We start from the raw sequence: 19,814 nt of genomic DNA on the forward strand, positions 1-19,814 counted from the left end.
ATGACTAAGAAGGGTAAAATGTGTGGAAAAAGGCTTTCCAGCAGTTATGTTCTCTCAAGATAAACTGTTTAACTTTGATTTCTTTTAACATAGTTTACAATTCTTTTTCCCTTGTGTATTGAAATATTTTGTTTGAATCATACATTTTAAGGCTTTATGTAATTTTTTTGCCTTTCTTTTTAGTGTGTACAGTGGGTGGATGAAGCAAAACTAAACCAAATGAGGCGAGAAGGCATTCGCTATGCTAGAATTCAGCTTTGCGACAATGATATCTACTTCATCCCTAGAAATGTCATTCATCAGTTCAAAACAGTGTCAGCAGTATGCAGCTTAGCCTGGCATATAAGGCTTAAACAATACCACCCTGTTGTGGAAACCGCTCAGAACACGGAGAGCAATTCTAACATGGACGGTGGTTTAGAAGTTGACTCCCAGTGTGTGAGAATAAAAACTGAATCTGAGGAAAGATGCACAGAGATGCAGCTCTTGACAACTGCTTCATCATCTTTCCCACCTCCATCAGAACTTCATCTACAGGATCTGAAGACTCAGCCTATTCCAGTTTTCAAGGTGGAGAGCAGACTGGACTCTGACCAGCAACACGGTCTGCAGGCACATCCAAGCACTCCTGTGTGACATGTACATATTCAAACACATTTTTTAACTTTTTTAAATTTTGATGTGAAGTTATAGTTTTATAACTGGCTTAAGTTAAGTTTTATTGGAGAAATCTTGCCTATAATTCTATAAAGAGAAATGACATTCCACAAATGTCAAGCATATCTTTTTTACACAGATTATGCAAAGCTAAGCGTTGTATCTTATCCCGTTAGTACAGTATGTAATAGTGGGTCTGCTGCTACTTTCTGTTTTAAGGTGTGAGGTTACAATTCAATCTCTTCTTCAAATCAAAAAAAGAATTCTTCAGAATAGCAGGTTCTTACTTGGTATTTACTTCCCTTGATTTTATCTTTCCTTGTATCTTGCCATATTTGCTTTATGTGGTAGAAAGATTTATGGTTTAGTACTTGTGTCTTCATGGCACCTCGTTAGTTTCCACAGTAAAATGATATTGGTTGCAGGAAAGGCTCCTGTATCTGGTACATGGACAAGTGAGTTGTTTAGTTCTAACCACAAAGAAGACATGGTCTCTAAAGAAAATTCTCTGGCTTTTGGTTTTTAGCAAAAGAGGAAGCACAGCACTCTCTGATCCAGGCCGTCTTTTTGTGTCTGTTATTTAAAACCCAGCGGATATTTCAATTAAACAAAACTCTAAAGATGACATACAAAAAATCTAAAGATTGGTTATTCATGATCCATGGTTCATTGATCTTTTCTAGGATATATGCTAACTATACAGGCTGTTTTGAGGAAGAGAAATAATGTTGACCTGTTCTGCTTCCTAGTATCCTCATATCAAAGTTAGAGAACCGCACCAGTCTTACTGATGAGGGCTGCCATAGCTGAGCATCAAACTTAGGAGAAGCTATTCTTGTGACTTGGCATCTACTTTTGAAACACTTTACAATTTTATCAGGCTAATCCCTGGGTTTGTTCATTGTTATTCAGTGTTGCAATTTTCTAATAGCAGGCATTAGACTTCCATCCTAGAGTTTCAGGTAGGCTGAAACTTAGTGTCTGGATATTTACTGTTTTCCCTTTTTCAAACAGACCTCCTTCATCAAGTAGTGTGGGCTCTCTTATTTTGGAATGTTCATGTGCTATGCATTATACTTTCTCTAGTTATCAACTCAGTAGGCCTTTTGTTTACTAAAGGAAGAGTACTCTCCACACCTAAACCAGATTCTTGTATCTACCTGGTTACAGTGCAATTTGATTTTTTTCCTGGATGGTGAGATTTGAAATATTTGCATCAACATAGGCAAAAGAAAAAGATGCTGCTTTATTATGTCTGTCACCATGGAAACTTCGCTGCATCTTTGGAAATATCAAATATGAATTTTCTCTAAAATATTCTGAAATAGGTTAAATCTTATATAAATATTACTTTGTGCAATATTGTTGTGTAGTTAAATGCATATTAGCAAAGTATAGAGGTCACTGTGTAAACCGATAGAAAAGTAACCATCAGCAAATACTACAGTGATTAGTTAGAATCTGTATTATTCCTTATATATATGTATATGTATGTATTCTCTGTTACAAAGGATGAAGACAAATAAATAGGGAAACACTTCAATGTAAACCATTTATGAATTGGAAGTGATGTTGCTTTTAGTTATCTTTGTAAATAAGGTAATTAGAATGGTATGAAAGGTAATGTGATTATTGCAGGGGTGTTTTTAAATCATGTGTATAAATTCTAGGGTAAATTCTAGTTTCTCAAACTAGTTTTTAAGGGACCTTTGAGGGTATTTTTTTGTTGTTACTTTGTGGAGAAAAGGGGTATATCACAAAATGAATGGGTTTGGGTTATTTCTTATTTTTATTTTTTCTGTCCAGAAGAATTTCATAGAGCTTTACCAGGCTGTGCAAAGAAAAATTCTTCTCAGGCAACATTTGCTTTTAAAAATAATCATGAAGAGAAAAAGTTGTTAACGCAAAAAGTTTTATTTTGTTTTTCTTGTCTTCCAAGATCCGATTTCCCCATCTCCCACTTGCCATCCAGCAGATGCCATCCTGTCATCTAAGCTGGTCATTACTAATAAACAAGGAGACTGTCTCCTGACAGCCAGCACTGTGTAATCACTCAGGAACCAGCGGATCTGCAAAGACCTACAATCAAACGCAAATCTCCATTTTCCTTTTACAAAACATTCTACCCTCACTTCCAGTATAAACATATTAAAAGAATATAAAAATGTTGAAAATCATGTACTAATGAAGTCATTGTATATTAGATTGCAATAGAATGGAAAGAAACATTTAGCTAGTAATGTATCTGAAAATCCTGAATGTCCTATGTGAGTATTAGATTTTGATAGCATGCTTTAAAGACTGATGAATATAAAAGCAGAAGCTTTGAGTTTCTTGCTGCTTTCAAAACTGTGTCCTAGTTGAGTGATACAAATGATCGCAAGTTTTCTAAATCATTAAACTATTTGGTTGGTGGAGTGAGGCATGGAACAGTCTGGTATCCTCTGATGGCAGTGAAGTTGTAACTGAAATTGAAGCTGATCTTCCTTCCTGGTATGTTATCTATTGTGCCAGCCCTTGAGGCACTTGCAGAATGTGGTTATAAGTTTTAGTAGTTTGTGGATCAGAGGGATACTTTAAAAATATGCTAATCGAAAGGACCTAATAAATTAATATTCTTAACAGCAAATAGAATGATTTTATGGTAACCATTAAAAAGAATAAAAGTCTTCCCCTGTCCCAGAGGTCACTCTATAATTATCAAGATAGGGTAAGAGTATTAGGGTTACGGTCCTGAGAGATGTCCCAAATTCATAAAGCAATAATAATAGCCTTTATATTGGTTCCCTCTTCCAAAGTTTAACTCTTGAGAAATGAATTCTTAGTCTTAATTGTACTTTGCTTATTCAGTACTTACAGTTTTACTGGTACATTATTTTTACTCTAAGACTTTTGGAAAATGCCCTGTACCCTCAGAAACAGTTGGACTATTAGTTCACAAATATTACAAGCTCTTGTATGGGGAAAGGAGCTTATTTAAATAATTTGCTAAACTTTAGGAAATGATGTATCAGTCTTAACAGGCATAAAGATCTCACCTAATGACTTGAGAAACTTTTGCTTAGTGCTTTTTTTCCCTGTATAAATATTGTCTAGAAGGAAAGTTAATATAGGAACAAGACTCCAAAATCCACGAAAATATGTTCCTAGTGAATATATCCTTTATCATTAATATTAGCCCATTATATTTTCATCTGTATTTGCCTTTAAAATTTATTTGTATCTATTAAAGATAATTAGGATTACTGAGTTTGTGTTTTTCTAATAAATCTGTTTCATCCTTTCAGTAGCACATGCCAGAGGCTCACATTTGTGCTGAGTTTCATGTTTCAAGACAGTCTGTAGCCATACTTACTGGTCATGCAAGCAGAGGAGATACACATCACCAGTGTATTTCTTAAGTGCATAAAGGACTTACTCTCGTCCTGGAAGTCTGTTGCTTTAAAAGCAAGTATCCATAAATATTATGGCCTTCCATTTTAAAAATCTCCATACATTTTTTAGGATCCACTTGTGCATGTAGTTGAGACCACCGTCTCTTAAAATATAGCACTTTTCAATTCTCTCTAAAGAAATACTTATGTAATACTATCACATGTTGTAAATTTTCATGTAATAGTGTTTTCTGTGACTAAACTTCATTTTGATTGGCAGCTAAGACTTTTTTTCCTGTGGCTTTAATTTATCTAAGAGGTCTTTGCATATAGATGAAATGTTTAATTTGCCTGGCGGACTATTTGCGTTTGTGTGGCCTTAGTTTGTTTATTGACATTAACAAGTGTTTTAAAAGGTTTTTAATGGATAGTCTTAAATCTCAAATTTGTGTGAATAATAATTCTTTTAACACAGTGCTTTTTTGTAGCTGTCTGAGTGTGTTAAATTGTTAAGCTATTTCTTTGTAAAGTAGGACAATGGAATGCATAGGTTTTTTTTTTCCTGTAAAGTATTTTTTTAATAAACAAAGTCTGATTTGTCCTTTACTGATGTTTCAAAATGAATAGCACATGGAAGTTCTCATGCTGGCACCCTGTTTGTAGAGTGCCAGTCTTCTCCCCTACACACACACACACACATCCATCTACTCACCTTCTTTGTGCCATTTTACTTTTAAGCTTTAGAAGAAAACCATGGACTTTTCTTTGCAAAAAAAAAAAAAAAAAAGTCAGAGATACCCAGACTGAGGTACAACTAGTTTTGAAGAAAAATGAAGCTTTTATTTGTGATAGTTGTCCTTATTGCTGCTTAAACTTGGTTATGTGCACTTAGAGCAGCCTTAGGCTTGTGACAATGCATGGCATAATAATGAAGATGGTAAACACCATCTGAAAAGTAAATACTTTTCAGATGTGGATGGAGTATGGGATACAAGAGAATCCTTTTCCTCATTAAGTTTTGTGCGAATTCTGTAGTTGAAGTGCCTGTCCTGACAGCATTTAGCTCTTAGAAGGGTCTCAGTATTTCCTCAGTTCTCATAGATAGGAGGGAGGTAATCATCTCCACATACAGGTGAGAAACAGACTTGTTAAGTCAATTTCCTAAAATGGCACTTCATTCCTGGGAGCTGGGGCCTGAATTTTTTTTTTTTTTTTTTTGGGGGGGGGGGGTTCAAAGCTCTGCCTTACCCAGCAGCATCCTAATAAAACACTGAAAATTTTTACCAGGGTTCCTGAAAAATAATTTGCAACTGTACCACTAATTCTATTCCTCAAAGTACTAGCCACAGCCCAGAAAAACCTCTCTTGTGTGTGTTCGGTAATGAAGCCAAATGCTTTTATTATTAGTGTTAAATTTAGGTCTTAAAAGTAATTTTTTGAGGTCATTCACCAAAATTAGTTGGCCGTTACCTTGAGTTCCACTGTTAAGCAGCACTGAAGGGACTGTTAAGTCTTAACTGCTTTTTATTTAACCCTTAACAGTTGAGGGGTATATATGGGTGAAGTAATTTTTAAAAATTATTCCTATGGGTGTTAACATTTTAGTCGTTTTACAGTATGGATAACTTTCATTTGACGCTGTTTTAATGGCTTATATAAGCTGGAGACTGCCTAAGTGATAACTATTACCCATTTTTAGCCTTACATCAACCAAATGCTTAGTGCCTAGGGCAAGAAAGGACTTAGCTTTAAATAAGTTCAAGACAGTGGCCCCTGGAAACAAACCACGAAGGTGCACATAATGTGTGGAGAAAAGAACAGCTTAGAAACCCTGTGGGTATACATATTTATATTTACATTAGAGTGCAGTTACCCTTTCTCTGGACCTCTCTGAGTCACTATAAGGTCATTTTCTTCGATTTGGGGAAAGTCACAGTGCAGTCCGAGCCCTGTGTATCCCCTTAGTGTGGCGTGGGCGGCAGAAAGCCTTTGTCCCAGAGCGGCCGAGAGCCGAGGGAGGAAGCACTGGGCCACAGCCCGCCTGTCCGCGTTCCAGGCCGCGCAAATTCACCAACATTTGTCCATCCAACAAGAACGGAGAACTCGAGCGAAGGCTCGTGCCCCGCACTAGTCTGTGAGCTCGTCCACCCAAAGGAGACGAGGACATGAAGTAAACACCACGCTAAATGCTACAGACCCGCCCAGGAACTTCTGGAACAGCGGGACCAGCCTCCCGGGGACCGACGGGTACTGGGAGGGTCGTTTCTGAGGTGACTTTCCGTTAAGCGCCCAGGGTTACACGCGAGGAGGCTGTCGGCTTCTGTCTCCGGGCAGCCGGAGCGGCGGGAAGGTGGCCGGGGGCGGAGCCGGAAGGCGGAAGCGGCCGATCGCATCGAGAGCTTGTGGAGCCGCGGCCGGTCCCTCACGGACGACGCGCGCCGCAGCTCCGGCCCGGGGCCGGCCGCTCGCTTCCAGCCGGGCACCCAGGCCTTGCTGGTGCCGAGGTGGCTGGCGAAGGCACCCTTCCCACTTCCTTCTGCTCATTTCCCAGTTGGCTCCTGGCTTCTCCCATGGCCTGTTCTGTGGCCGCCTAGGTCGGGCGTCTGTGGCTGCAGGCTGCGCTGCTCCGGGCGCAGGACGCCGGGCTGCCTCCGGGGCAGGGCTGGCCGCCGCGGTCTCCATGGTAACGGCCCCGCCGGCGGCCGGGCCTCTGGGGGAAGATGCGGCCTGCCGGGCCCGCCGCCTCGCCCCCGGCCTCTCGGTCCGGCGGGGGTCACTAAGGAGCGGGGGCCCGGCCGGCAGCCTGCCTGACAGCGGGCACCAGGTGAGCCGGCCGCGGGGAGGCGGAGGGCGCGGGAGGCCAGCTCGGGTCCTTGCTGTCCCCGCATCCACTCTTGGGCTGGATGGTGCAGAGGCTTCTCCGTTGCTGCTATGCCTATTTCCCCCTCCCCCCACCTCTTTCTGGCGAACACCCTGAGTAAGAGCAAGCAGCTCATGGAGAGACTGAGAGAAACAGATTTTAAGCTATAGCCCCAAACGGGACAATGACTTGAAACAACTGGACTTATCGAGATATTTTCCTTCGTTTTCAGTGAGATCCCACTCTCTGGCTGGAGACACAGATGGCCTCAAATGAGAGAGATGCTATATCATGGTATCAGAAGAAGGTAACAACAGTAGTTTTTATTTGTAAACCATACTTCCTGCAGAAAACTCCCTTAAAGAATATTGTTAACTTTCCTTAAGTTTGGTTATATCACATGTTCTTATGTAATATCTCAACATAACTATAAAAAATGATGTGCAAAGTCATTATAAACCCAATTTTAGGTTCTAGGAAGTGAGCTGTAAGTCACCTTTCTCTAGGCAGCATACACGAACTACTACAATGCTTTGCTTTTGCAAATTATCAATCTTTTAATTTTTTTTTAATAAAGACAAGAATGAAGTCCTTATTTGCATGGCTCAGATTGCTACTATCATCTGATTGAGCTGTTCCTTACCTCTCCTTCCTCTGATATTCCGATTGATGCTTTCTTTAGGGAGTGGAATTTTAGGTGATCTTTAGTGTAAAATATTTGGAGTGTTGCTTTTTTAACTTTTTAGATTCAGTCTTTTTTTTTTTTTTTAAAAACATCCCTGGGGAGTATGAACTTAATATGTAAGAAACCCACTTTCCAGATATCATATTTAATAGATTCATGACTTTGTGAGGTTTGACTTAGATACAAAGACTGCCTTTGCATCATTTAAATAGCCTGCTCCTTGTTTCAGATTGGAGCATATGATCAGCAGATATGGGAAAAGTCAATCGAACAGACTCAGATTAAGGTAAATTGATTTCTTTGATTCTAGCTTTGTTAGTGCTTTAAAGAGAAAAGAGGATCACACTTCTTTACAATATACATTTATCCACCAAGTATGCATTCTTTTACCCTTCGAGTGTTATAAGAAAGCTGGCAGTGCATGGGTAATGATAGAGGACAGTTGATATGTGGCCTCAGCAGCAAATGTCCCAGGGAAATGGAAGCATGGCTTCTTATTTCTGGTCAGCTTTTTACCATATGACAGTTCAGATTCAGTGTTGCCAGTCTTTTATTGGAGAGAGGCTAAAAATAAACACATTTAACAAAAGAAATATCCACATTTTTAAGGGGGTAGCAATCTTCTTCCTTCTTTTTCTTCTGTCTTCTTTGTCTTCCTCCTCTTCCTCCTCCTCATAATCATCATCAACACTATACTATGCAAATCAAATCAAATTTATATTTGGCCTACATCTAGTCTTTGGCCCCCATATATACACATATACATATGTATATGTATATGTATATGTATATGTGTGTATATATACACACACACATATGTATATAGTATATATTTTTAACTCCTGGTTTAGAGGCATGTCTTCAAGTTTTTTAGGTTACCTAGGGGTAAGTTACCCTTAGGACTGAGCACCACTTTCAGTTTCTTCATGTTAACCAAATAAGTGAAATCTGCTATGTAATTTGGAATGCCAGTTAGTTAATTTGTAATAGTAGAGGGGAAGATTAAGTTTTAGTATCTAAGACTAAGAAGGGAAGATTAAGTTTTAGTATCTATGGGAAAGAGAAACACTGTGTCTGAGCAAATTAGTCATTGAATAGTTGCTGAGTTGCCTTGAGGAAAAGCTGGAAGAAAAGAATGTAAGTCTAGATTAAGGATCTCTTCCTTGGAAATCGTTTCTAAATGCCAGTACATTTTTGGATTAGGACTTTTTTGAAAAGATTTGGTGTAGACCTTTACCAACACTTTGAAGACATGGGTAAGTACAACCTAAGAGTGTTTTACTTCTCTAAGTTACATTGATCAGACTAGACCTCTAAATGTCTTTGGTGGAATATAGTAACCATTTCTCAGGGTGTATTTCTTTATAAGCCAGTCACATAAAAGGTAGTTTGAGCTAAACAGGACACAACTAACTTCAATTTCCTACAGTCCCCCCTTTCATTAATTGACGATGGGGTTCAAGCTGGATAACCCCTCCAGATTTCATTTTTTTAACTGTCTGGTCTGTTCTTCTGTGAGCTGCTAAGCCATATCAATAGTGTAATAGAAATGGCTGGACTGGGAATTAGATATTGTTTTGTGACCTCTAACCTTGTGATCCCTAAAGATCCATGTGTTTTGTCCAGGTTTTGGTTTCTTAATCTTTAAAAGGATTTTCCTTCCTGCTGCAGAATAAGAAGCCTTCTGTTTAGATGTTCTCACCTCTTATTTCCATGCCTCTTAACACATGCCTTTTAGTGTGCCCTATCAGAGTCCCTTGTTAACCATGTGCATGCCTGGGGCTCAAGGGCAGGCATTCTTACCTGTATCTGCTCTGGGAGCATCTTGCTTCTCTTGGTGTTGCTCCACAGAGTTGGTCCTGCCATTGTTCTCTGTTAGGGTCATTAACTAATAGCTCCTTAAAGAGTATTGCTTTATTTAGTGGCAGTGTCACAGCTACTGTGTCACATGTGTAGCAAATATTAGTTGGGAAACTGCAGGGCAGGTCAAGCACAGGAGTAGTGGACCAGCGGAAAACAGTCTTTTGTTTTTTACATGTGTGTGGTTTGCATTTGTTTTTTAGAGGAAGCACAGGAAGTTGGCTAGGTGGGGTAGAATTTGGGAAGAGTTGGGGGAGAGGAAAGAATATGGTAAAAAATATATTGTATGAAAAAACAGACCTTAAATTTCTTTTAGAATGTCCTGAAAAAAATAGGCAGTTCTGCCTTCATGTTCAGGATAGTGGGAGAAAACTAAGATTTTTTTTTTTTTTTTTTTTTTTCCAAAAAGATATAGTCTGGGGCTGGAGAGATGGCTCAGAGGTTAAGAGCATTGACTGTTCTTCCAAAGGTCCCAGAAACCACATGGTGGCTCACAACCATCTGTAATGGGTATTGATGCCCTCTTCTGGTGTGTCTAAAGACAGCTACAGTGTATCCATATAAATAAAGTCTTAAAAAAAAAGATACAGTTTGATTAAGCAAACAAAAATAATAGATGAAATGTTAAAAAAAATTTCAAGTATGTTTATAAGAGTATAGTTTGGGATGTTTAAAGGGTATTGGAGAGGTTGTTAAGAGCACCTAGCTGCCCTTCCAGAGGTCTGGGTTCTGTTCCCAGCACCCACGTGGTAGCTCCCAACCATCTGAAACTCCAGTTCCAGGGGATCTGACAACCTCTTTCGACCTCTGTGGGCATGGAAATATTCACATGGTACATGTACATACATGCAATCAAAACACCCATAATACATAAGGTAATCTAATTTGACACCCTCTTTTGACACATAAAATAATCTAAAATTTAAAACAACTTTAAAAATTATACATTAATCTTGGATGGAAAAAATGGTAAGAACTCTTTGGTAAACTCTTACTGAATTGCTGTGTTTAAGACATTAGAGTAGATGTTGAACACAAGGGGAAAAGTCTTAAAAGAAGTGCAAGACTTATTTAAAGAACAAGCAGGCATCCCCGGGGTGGTTGTAGTGGAAGCGTGTAGATGGAGAGGAAACCCAGAAATGAGTTTTACTCACAACTTATGTTCTGAAGAGAACTGAGAGGAAGCTGTGTGTGAGGAGGGATGGCTGAGGTGTTGCTGTGTGCAGAGGTGCAGGCTAGTACCCACTGTGCGGCAGTCCTCCTGCCCAGCCTCCCAAGTGTAGGGTTGCCTTGACAGCAAAACTAGTTAGATGTGAGGAAACAAATTGTGAACATAGGAGTGAAAACTCTTAGCAAAGCATTAATGTCATCATTTTAGCAACAAACAGAATGGTTTAATCTACTGTGGTTGAATACAGTTTATGTAGGAGTGTACCTTTTTCTTTTATGTGGGTTTTTAGACAGGGTCTTACTGTAGTCCTGGCTAGCCTGGAACTCGATAATTTAACCAGCCTGGCCTCACATTTGCAGTAATCCTCCTGCCTTTGCCTCTTAGGTTCTGGGATTAAAACTATACAATACTATACTCACATACAACGTTGATTTTAACATTTGAAAATAATGTGTCTAATGGAATAAAGAATCAAACCATATAATCTCGATAGACACAGTAAAAACACTTGACAAAATTCTATGCATTTGTAAAATTTATAATGATGAAATAAGAGTTGAAAGTAGGTTCCTCAACTTATTAAAGATTGGAAAAAAAGCCTACAGCAAATGTCACCCTTAATGGATAAGAACTACTCTCCCCATAGGCAGGGAAAAGCAAGAATACTTGATTTTCATACTTTTACATAATCATGGATCCTAGTCTGTGCTATAAGGCAAGCACAAGAATGAAAAAAACACCAAGATAGTAAAGAAATGGAAATTGTCTTTATTCATATTGACCTAATCACATAGTTAGAAAATTCTAAGGAACCTATAAAAAGTTACTAACAGGTAAGTTTGGCAAGGTCTTTGGATGTAAGGTCAGTATATAAGAATCACTTGCGTTTCTAAGTATTAGCTATGGAAGTCTGCAAGCAAAATTAAGAAAATACCCCAGCATTTGAGAGGCAAAGGCAGGAGAACTGCCATGAGTTCAAGGCCAGCTTCTGTTGTAGACAGTAAGATCCTATATCAGAAAAACCAATGAAGTGGGCTGGAGAGATGGAGCAGTTAAGTGTGCTCCAGAAAGACCTGCAGTTAGGATTCTTACTGCTCCCATGACAAATCCAGCAAACAGTGCCTGTAACTCTAGCCCTGGAGATCTCATGCTCTCTTCTGGCCTGCAGGTTTGCACACGAGCACATACACTCACACACATACAGATAAATAAGTCTTAAAAAATTCTAATCAGTATAATAAAAATGATAAAATTCTTTGGCATGAGTTTTGTATAGAAAATGTAATGCTTGTATGCTAAAGCTATACATCGTTTCTCTGAAATGTTAGAAAGGGTCCAGATATATTGAGCAACAGAGCTCATTCATGATCTAGAAGATTCATTATTGTTAAAATAATCAGTTTTCTCCTTGTATATTTAGTAATATGCCTTCAGGGTTCCAGCCACCTTTTTTTTAATGAGAACTAGTAAGCTAGCTCTCAAATTTGTATGGGTTGCAAAGAATATGTAATACTAAAAATAAACTTTAAAAAATAGTCAAATTTGGAAGGCTTATGTAATTTGATCTTAAGATTTAGTATGTATCTAGCATACAAATAAGGAAATAATATTTTATCGGCATGATTGATAAATTGATGCGACATAAAAGAAAAGTGTAGAAATAAAGTCTTACCTCTTTGTTTAATTGAAAAAAATCTTAGATTCATTCATTTATTTATTTTCTTGCTTATTTATTGATTTATTTATTTATATTGGTGTTTTGCCCACTTGTGTGTCTGTGCACTACATGTGTGCCTGATGCCCACAAAGGCCAGAAGAAAGCATTGGCTCTCTTGGAGCTGGAGTTGCAGGTGGTTGTGAAGCACTCTGTGGTTTTCATCTTTTGAGACAAGAGTCTTATTATTTAACCCAGGAGGGCCTCTCCAGGTAATTTCAGCTGCCTTTGAATTAATAATCCTCCTGCCTCAGCCTTGACAGTGATGATGGGACAGGTATAAGCTAACTATGCTCTGTTATAAACAGATTTTTAACAAAGATGCTCATCCTAGTTTTTTTTTCTCTTGTGATAAAAACACTGACCAAAAGTAACTTGAAGAGGATAAGGTTTATTTTGCTTTATACTTTGAGATCATCACTGAGGGAAGTCAGGACAGGAACACAAGGTGAGCTGTGAGGAACACTGCTTTCTGCTCACTGGCTTGCTCACAGGCTTATTGTGTATAGCTAGCTTTCTTATAAAGCTTCAGGCTCACCTGCCTAGGAGTGGCACAACCTGCAGTGGACTGGACTCTCCCATTTAAGTCATTAGGTAAGACAGGACCACAGATCACGGGACAGTCCTTCAGGTGAGACTTCCAAGGATGACTCTAGGCACCTGAGGTGTCAAGGTGACAACGGAAGCTAACTAGGGCAGTGTTAGCTTTTTTAGTATATGGTGCCAAAACAGTTGGGTATAAACTGTAAAAATGATTTTTTATTCTTACTTTATATAATACAAACAAAATAGATTATACATTTAAGTATAAGAAATTAAACTACAGATTTTTAGGAGGAATTATAGGAAATCTTGTCACCTTTAAATGAGGCTTTTTATAAACACATGAGAGAAAAAAAAATAGTGATGCATGCCTGAAATTCCAGCACTCAGGAGCTCAAGCAGGAGGATTGTAAGTTCAAGGCCAGTTTGGGCTACATAGAGAGGCCTTGCATAGCGCGAACAGTCCTTAAATAGAGTCAAGGAGCTGAGTCAGGTGGACAAGGTGCTTTGTTGACAATCTGAGTTTAGTCCCTGGGACACACATGGTGAGAAGGAAAGAAGTACCTCTTGCAGGTTGTCTTCCTTATTCCATACACTGGCTGTGGCACCACAGTACACACATGCATAGTAATAAAGAAAAACGATCCATTGGATTTTACAAAAATTCAAAGCTTTCACCCAAACATATCATTTAATGAAAGAAAGGATGCAGTCACACATACCTCTTGTTTGAGTTACAGCTACTTGGGAGGCAGGAGAATGACTTGCGCCTAGGAGTTAGAGGCCAGTGTGGACAACATAGTAAGACCCCCATCTCAACAGATATGAGGGAGGGGACAAAGCTACAGTTTTGCAAAATATGAAAATATTTTCAAATCATTTATACAAAGAACTAAGAAAAAACACAACTGAAATAATGGTTGCAAAGACTAAATAAATCTGTTGGGCACATGAACAGATGCTTTACATTAGTCATCAGGGAAGTACATATTAAAATCACAATAAGAGCCAAGTGTGGTGGCACACGCCTTTAATCCCAGCACTCGGGAGGCAGAGGCAGGCGGATTTCTGAGTTCGAGGCCAGCTTGGTCTACAAAGTGAGTTCCAGGACAGCCAGGGCTATACAGAGAAATCCTGTCTCACCCCCCTCCCCCAAAAAATCACAATAAGTTCCACTATACCCCCTAATAGAATAGCTAAATTAAAGAGACCAACTCTGCTAAGCAAAGATATACAGAACTGAGAATCCAGAAACTGTTGGTTGGCTTGGAAAACTGAAAGTTGTGTGATGGTCTCTGTCTTAGTTAGGGTTTTTCTGCTGTGAACAGACACCATGACCAAGGCAAGCCTTATAAAAACAACATTTAATTGGGGCTGGCTTACAGGTTCAGAAGTTCAGTCCATTATCATCAAGGTGGAAGCATGGCTGTATTCAGGCAGGCATGGCACAAGCCGAGCTGAGAGTTCTACATCTTCATCCAATGGCTGCTAGTGGAAGACTGACTTCTAGGCAACTAGGGTGAGGATTTTATGCCCACACCCACAGTGACACACCTACTCCAACCAGGTCACACCTATTCCAACAAGGCCATACCTACAAATGGTGCCACTTCCTGATCCAAGAATATACAAACCATCACAGTCTGTGAACAGTTAAATGTATGATTTTACATGATTATGTGTTCCAGGTACCTACAAGACAAAACAAGCACCCCAAAATGGTGAATGCTTAAACCAGTGTCTTCTATCTGTACAGTGGAATTATTATTAGATACATTACACCTCTATAATATGCCTATTGAAAGAACTTACACAAGGAAAACAGTTCTGTGATAGGAAAGTTCTAGAAATGCACAATGATAGAGAACAGATCAGTGGTTGCCTTCTGAGCAGGGATTTCTGCAGTTAAGCCGTTGAGTCTTCTTCGCAGGATTTCATGTGTTGAAATTTAATGAATTGTGAAGTATTAGGAAAGGGAAAGGTGATCCTATTGTGTTTGTTACAGGTGGGGCCTTTGGGAGCTTTATTAGGATCAGATAAAGTCAGGTGGAGTGGTTATGTTTGGCTCCTAGTGGCTTTGTAAGAACAGGGAGAGCTACACTTGCATAACAGATGACCCTGCTTTCTTTCCACCTGAGCTCTGTGCTGCTTTGAGGTGACCAACAAGAAGGCTGTCTCTAGACATGGGCTTACTCCTTTCAACTACAAATAAGCCTCTCCTTTTTATAAAGTTGCCCAGACTTTACATTATAGTAATGAAAATTGGACTAATATACAGGCTCAAAGGAAGCTTTGGGGGTGATGGCTATATCCTAGATATTGAGTATAATCATGATTATATAACTATGAATTTACTAAAACTCTAAATAACTTACCAGAACTCTAAATAACTTGCCAAAACTCTAAATAACTTACCAAAACTGTACATTTCAAATGGATAAATTTAATAATATATAAATTATACCTCAGTAAAACAATATTTTAAAAAAAATTATACAAATTGTAGGAGAAAATAAGGAGTATACAAATGTTTACATGTACTTTACAATGGAAAAGTATATGTAGGGAAACAAATTTTCCGCCAATGTTTTAATCGAGAGATTATATGAAATGTCTGATACTTTAATGATAAAGCTCAATTTAGTCTTTCAAAATAAGACTAAACCAATAATATTTCCTGTTATGCTATTTAATGTTTCTAAAGATGAACAAGACAGTTTAATAAATATTTTTTTGTTTTTGAAATTGTTTTCTAGCTAACTTATAAAGAACAAAATACTATTTAAAAGTAACACAACTTTATCTCTAGAAAACAAAGACTGGTGAAGTTCACAGGCTAATTTGGCTGTTGTGTTTTATTCTTAGTGCTGAAGGGTGTAAGAGAACCTCCTCGTTAAAGATGACAGGTTAAATGCATGCACTAAGCTCTGTTCAGTACTGTCCTGAAGTGTCTACAGATACAGCAGTAAGGGAAAGGGCTCAGCTCTGAGGTATGAGAACAGCAGAGGAGGCTACATTAGATGAGAGCTTTCCGAACAATTCTGAAAGTAGATGGGAAGTAGGTGGGAAATAGGTGGGAAGTGAAGAAAGTAAGCACTTGAGTGCTGCAGGGAAAGCCAGTAAGAAACCAGTAAAGGCTCTGTGCTCAGTTTCTGAAAGATTTCAATGGGTCAGTGTGCTGGTGTTAGGGAGAACTGAAGTCAGGACTCTGGGAGCACATGCATGGTGGCAATAGACATACCTTTAGACCTTCCACATTCCACACAACTACTGTCTTCCTCTTACAGAAGACAGAATTGGAGCTTGCTCTTTGGTAGTCTGAAACAGTCTGCTCTATACCAAAACCAAATGTGAGTTGAGTGATGCTCTAGTACTGAGGATCAAATGAGCCTGCTGGCCAGGCTGTCCCCTCTAAAGAGGAGGGTGGAATTCCTATAGAAACAAATCAGAAAAGTGAAATGGTTGACAGCCCCTCTACAGTGCAGGGTACTGTTCAGAAAGCTGTATCTAATGCACATGTCAGTGTAATTATATAGATCTGTGTGTAAATGCAAATGGTAAAGTTCATGAAATATTTGAAATATGAAGAAAAAGGAAGGGAAAAGTAAAAGAGGAATAATAATAGTATTTGAAAGAATTAAGATTGGTGGTACATGCCTGTTACCAGTTCTTGGGAGAGAAGCTGAGGAAGAAAGATTGCAATTTTGAAGCCAGAATAGTCTATAAATCAGAGCCTTGACCCTAACTGACTAAACAAACAGGGAAGAACCATTAATTAGTATATTTAAGTAATTAGACATTATAAAAGTGAGCCTGGATTAAGTTTAAGAGATGTAGTATATAGTATGCCAATTATAGTTCATATATTTTTGAGAAATTTTGAGTATATACAGTGTTTCTTTCCTCCAAATGGTAACCATGTGAACTAATAATGCATGTTAACTCAATCCACAGTAAACTGAAAATACTGTCAGTACCTAACCTGAGCACCAAGCTTAGCAACAGGGACCACAGTAGGGTGTGGGCTGTTTACCCTTGGGGTGTTATGGTGACTGGGAGCCATTACTACCATTGGCACATGACACCATGGTACTACATGTTGTTAGCCTATGAAGAGAACAGAATTCAAATCTGAAGTACAACTTCTGTCTTCCCACTGTTTTAAAGATGACAATACTTAAATTGAACAGTCTTAAGGGGACCATCTGCACACATATCCTTCAAAACATGTTTACCTGTCAAGGAGAAGGCTTATCTGTTATATATTTATTCATCTTCCCATTTTAAAAATGCAACACTTGTAAAAATAATTTATAAATATAAAGTTTCATCTACCAACTTTAATAAGTCTTTGAAAATAACCAGAAGGTCAAAAAGATGTTATAGATGAAAGTGTGAGGATAGGGTGGTGTGCTGCTCAGTGACAGAGCAATTGTTCACAAACAAAAGAGCAAGAAAAAATTACTCAAAATGCATTTAGTCAAAAAAGTTGCTACCAGATCTTTGAACAATATGAGAGAACATGGGAAAAGAAACTCAAGAAGTGGGGCCGGGGAGGTGGCTCAGCACCTCCAGGCTCATGTCACCTAGCCTGAGTCCTGAGTTTGAACCCCAGGGATTATTTCCTTTGAGAAGTATTTCTCTGACTTTTTTTTCACTTTTAAATGTGAGTAGAGTTAGAAGCATGCTGCACTAGTCCTCATCGTGCTGTCTTAAGTGTGAGTTGATTAGATGTGTGTTACACAAGGCCTCATTGTGCTGTATTTGCCATTGCTTTTATTGTTGACAGTGTTTCTCTTATTATTTTCTCATTTCTCTAACACTATTTCTTATAAAGCAACAAAAAGAGGAATGGTTTATTTTGCTCCTGGGCTCTTGGCTCCATTTTCTGGGCTCCTTGTAAGGTCCAACATCATGGAAACAGGAGCATGAATAGGAGAGGGCTCACCTTGTGGACAGGAAGGAAGCAGAGAGAATGAGGAACTCGGGAGCAGGTATAGCCTTCAGTGGCACATCAGCAGAGGCTAACTTACTACATTGAGGCCTCACCTCCTGAAGTTTCCACCCCCCTAGCCTGTCCTGGAAGTATCAGCACTCCAGGTGAAACTGTTAGGCTCATGGGGAAGCATCTCAGGGTCAAACCATGCTCAGCACAGTGTGTGCTAAGACGTCGAAGGCTGCTTCCCCTCTGTCCCAGACTGTATTGTAGGTTTATTCTTTTAGTGGCAATAAAATGAAAAGTCAACACATTGGGAGATAGGAGGAATTACAGAGCTTCACTTGTTTCTTTTATTCACTGTTACATATACAGTCCATCCATGTGGTAGCAGTTTGTCCAGTGTTTTGTTCCCTCCTTTAGGTCAGGGGTTTTGTCCCAATTGCAGTACCCTGCCCAGGGGTTTTGTAAGGTGCTTTCAAACTAGTGACATGGTATCACAGTTTTGTTAGGGCTTACTGCGGGAGGGGACTCTACAGAGGTTTAGGCTGCCACACAGGGAATGAGTCTCCCTTCCTTCCTTCAGTCTTTACCTACTAGGATAGAGATTATGTGTAACCAATGAGGAAATCACATACAGTTCCCAGGGTTTTTCATTAAAGCTTTCAAGGTTAAGCCATACTGTCTCCTCTCCAACAAAACCTCCTCCTTTTGCTGAGGGATGCATTTGGTTCCATGCAGCAAGACACAGGATCTGTAATGATTAAGAGTGAGGCTGACCTGGTTTGGATCTCTGGGCTTTGGTCTCTTTAGCTGTGTGGGTATGTTGTGTCCCTGTGTGTGCATTAGGAGTTCCCAGCAGGAATTTAGGTGTCTTGCTCTCACTCTCTGACTTATCATCTTGAGAGAAGGTCTCAGTGTATTGGAACCTTGTTATATAGACATTGACTATTGACCTCTGGGAGTCTGCCTCTCTCCTCATGCTGGGGTTACAGGCACCTATAGCCTATGCCTAGTTTTTTGTGTAGGACCTGGAGATTCAAACTCAGGTCATCTTGCTTGCAGAGCAAACATGTTTAACCACTTACACTAACTTTGATGATTGAGCATGAAATTAAAATTCATCTTTCTCTTACTCACTTTTAAAGTTTTATTTTGTGTATGAGTATTGAGGTTTGAATAAAAATGGCCCCAATAGGCCCATAGAGAATGCCACTTTTAGGTGGTGTGGTCTTGTTGGAGTAGGTGTGGCTTTGTTGGAGGAAGTATGTCTCATTCACTTTCTGTTGCCTTCAGGTAAAGATATAGAACTCTCAGCTCCTTCTTCGGTGCCATATCTGTCTGCATACCACCATGACAATAACATACCAAACCTCTGAAACTGTAAACTGGCCCCAATTAAATGTTTTTCTTTATAAGAGTTGTGGTCATGGTGTCTTTTCACAGCAGTAGAACCTTACCTAAGACAAGTGTCATGCCTAAATATATGTCCATATGCATGCAGTTCCTGTCCTTGGAGACTACAAGAGAATGCTGGATTTTCTGGAATTGGAGTAATAGATGATTGTAAGCTGCCACATATGTACTGGGAACGAAAGCCTGGTTGCTTGGAAGAGCAGCAAGTACTCTTAACCTCTGAGCCGTCTCTCCAAGACCTGTCATTTCCTCCCGACCCCCCAGTTCTAATGTATATATGCATGACACATGTGGGATACATGTATTTGTATGAGTGAGGGTACTGTGCCACAGCATGTTTGTGGACAGCTTTAAGTATCAGCCCTTGCTTTTCACTTTGTTTGAGGCAGGACCTCTTGTTAGGCATTTACATTCCTGGCACCTGGTCTGTAAGCTAGGGGTTCTCTTGCTTCTGCTTCCTACCTCACCACAGGAGTGTTGGGGTTATAAGGTGCAGTATGGGTCTGGTTTTCCATGGGTTATAGGGATGAGAATCGGGTCCTCCCACTGGAGTGGCAAATGTTCTATCCATTGAACCATCATTCTACCTAAAATTTAT

At 39.3% G+C, this 19,814-nt stretch overlaps 3 protein-coding genes across 7 annotated transcripts in view; 2 read left to right on the forward strand and 1 right to left on the reverse strand.

Annotated features, from left to right (window-relative positions):
- Positions 1 to 4,730, forward strand: part of Rsbn1 (round spermatid basic protein 1) — a 51,765-nt gene extending 47,035 nt beyond the window's left edge. Inside the window, exons 7-8 of one of the 2 annotated variants that reach the window (XM_021195622.2) lie at positions 184 to 639; positions 2,597 to 4,730. In XM_021195622.2, coding sequence (XP_021051281.1) covers positions 184 to 636 — 453 coding nt within the window. In that variant the 3' untranslated portion in view covers positions 637 to 639; positions 2,597 to 4,730. Of the gene's footprint in view, positions 1 to 183 lie in introns of both variants that reach the window. The other variant, XM_021195621.1, reaches the window with a different exon arrangement.
- Positions 4,731 to 5,484: 754 nt separating this feature from the next.
- LOC110319835 lies at positions 5,485 to 6,713 on the reverse strand. Its single transcript, XM_021195460.2, has one exon. The coding sequence runs from the start codon at positions 6,711 to 6,713 to the stop codon at positions 6,327 to 6,329; it is 387 nt and encodes a 128-aa protein (XP_021051119.1). The 3' UTR covers positions 5,485 to 6,326.
- Positions 6,331 to 19,814, forward strand: part of Phtf1 (putative homeodomain transcription factor 1) — a 41,172-nt gene continuing 27,688 nt past the window's right edge. For 2 of the 4 annotated variants that reach the window (XM_021196723.2, XM_021196721.2), the window contains exons 1-3: positions 6,331 to 6,855; positions 7,124 to 7,198; positions 7,806 to 7,862. In XM_021196723.2, the coding sequence (XP_021052382.1) occupies positions 7,154 to 7,198; positions 7,806 to 7,862 (102 nt within the window). In that variant the 5' untranslated portion in view covers positions 6,331 to 6,855; positions 7,124 to 7,153. Of the gene's footprint in view, positions 6,856 to 7,123; positions 7,199 to 7,805; positions 7,863 to 8,791; positions 8,833 to 19,814 lie in introns of those variants that run through there. The other 2 variants (XM_029537433.1, XM_029537434.1) reach the window with 2 other exon arrangements.

Source organism: Mus pahari, chromosome 4 (genome assembly GCF_900095145.1).
Source record: "Mus pahari chromosome 4, PAHARI_EIJ_v1.1, whole genome shotgun sequence".
NCBI classification, from domain to species: domain Eukaryota; kingdom Metazoa; phylum Chordata; class Mammalia; order Rodentia; family Muridae; genus Mus; species Mus pahari.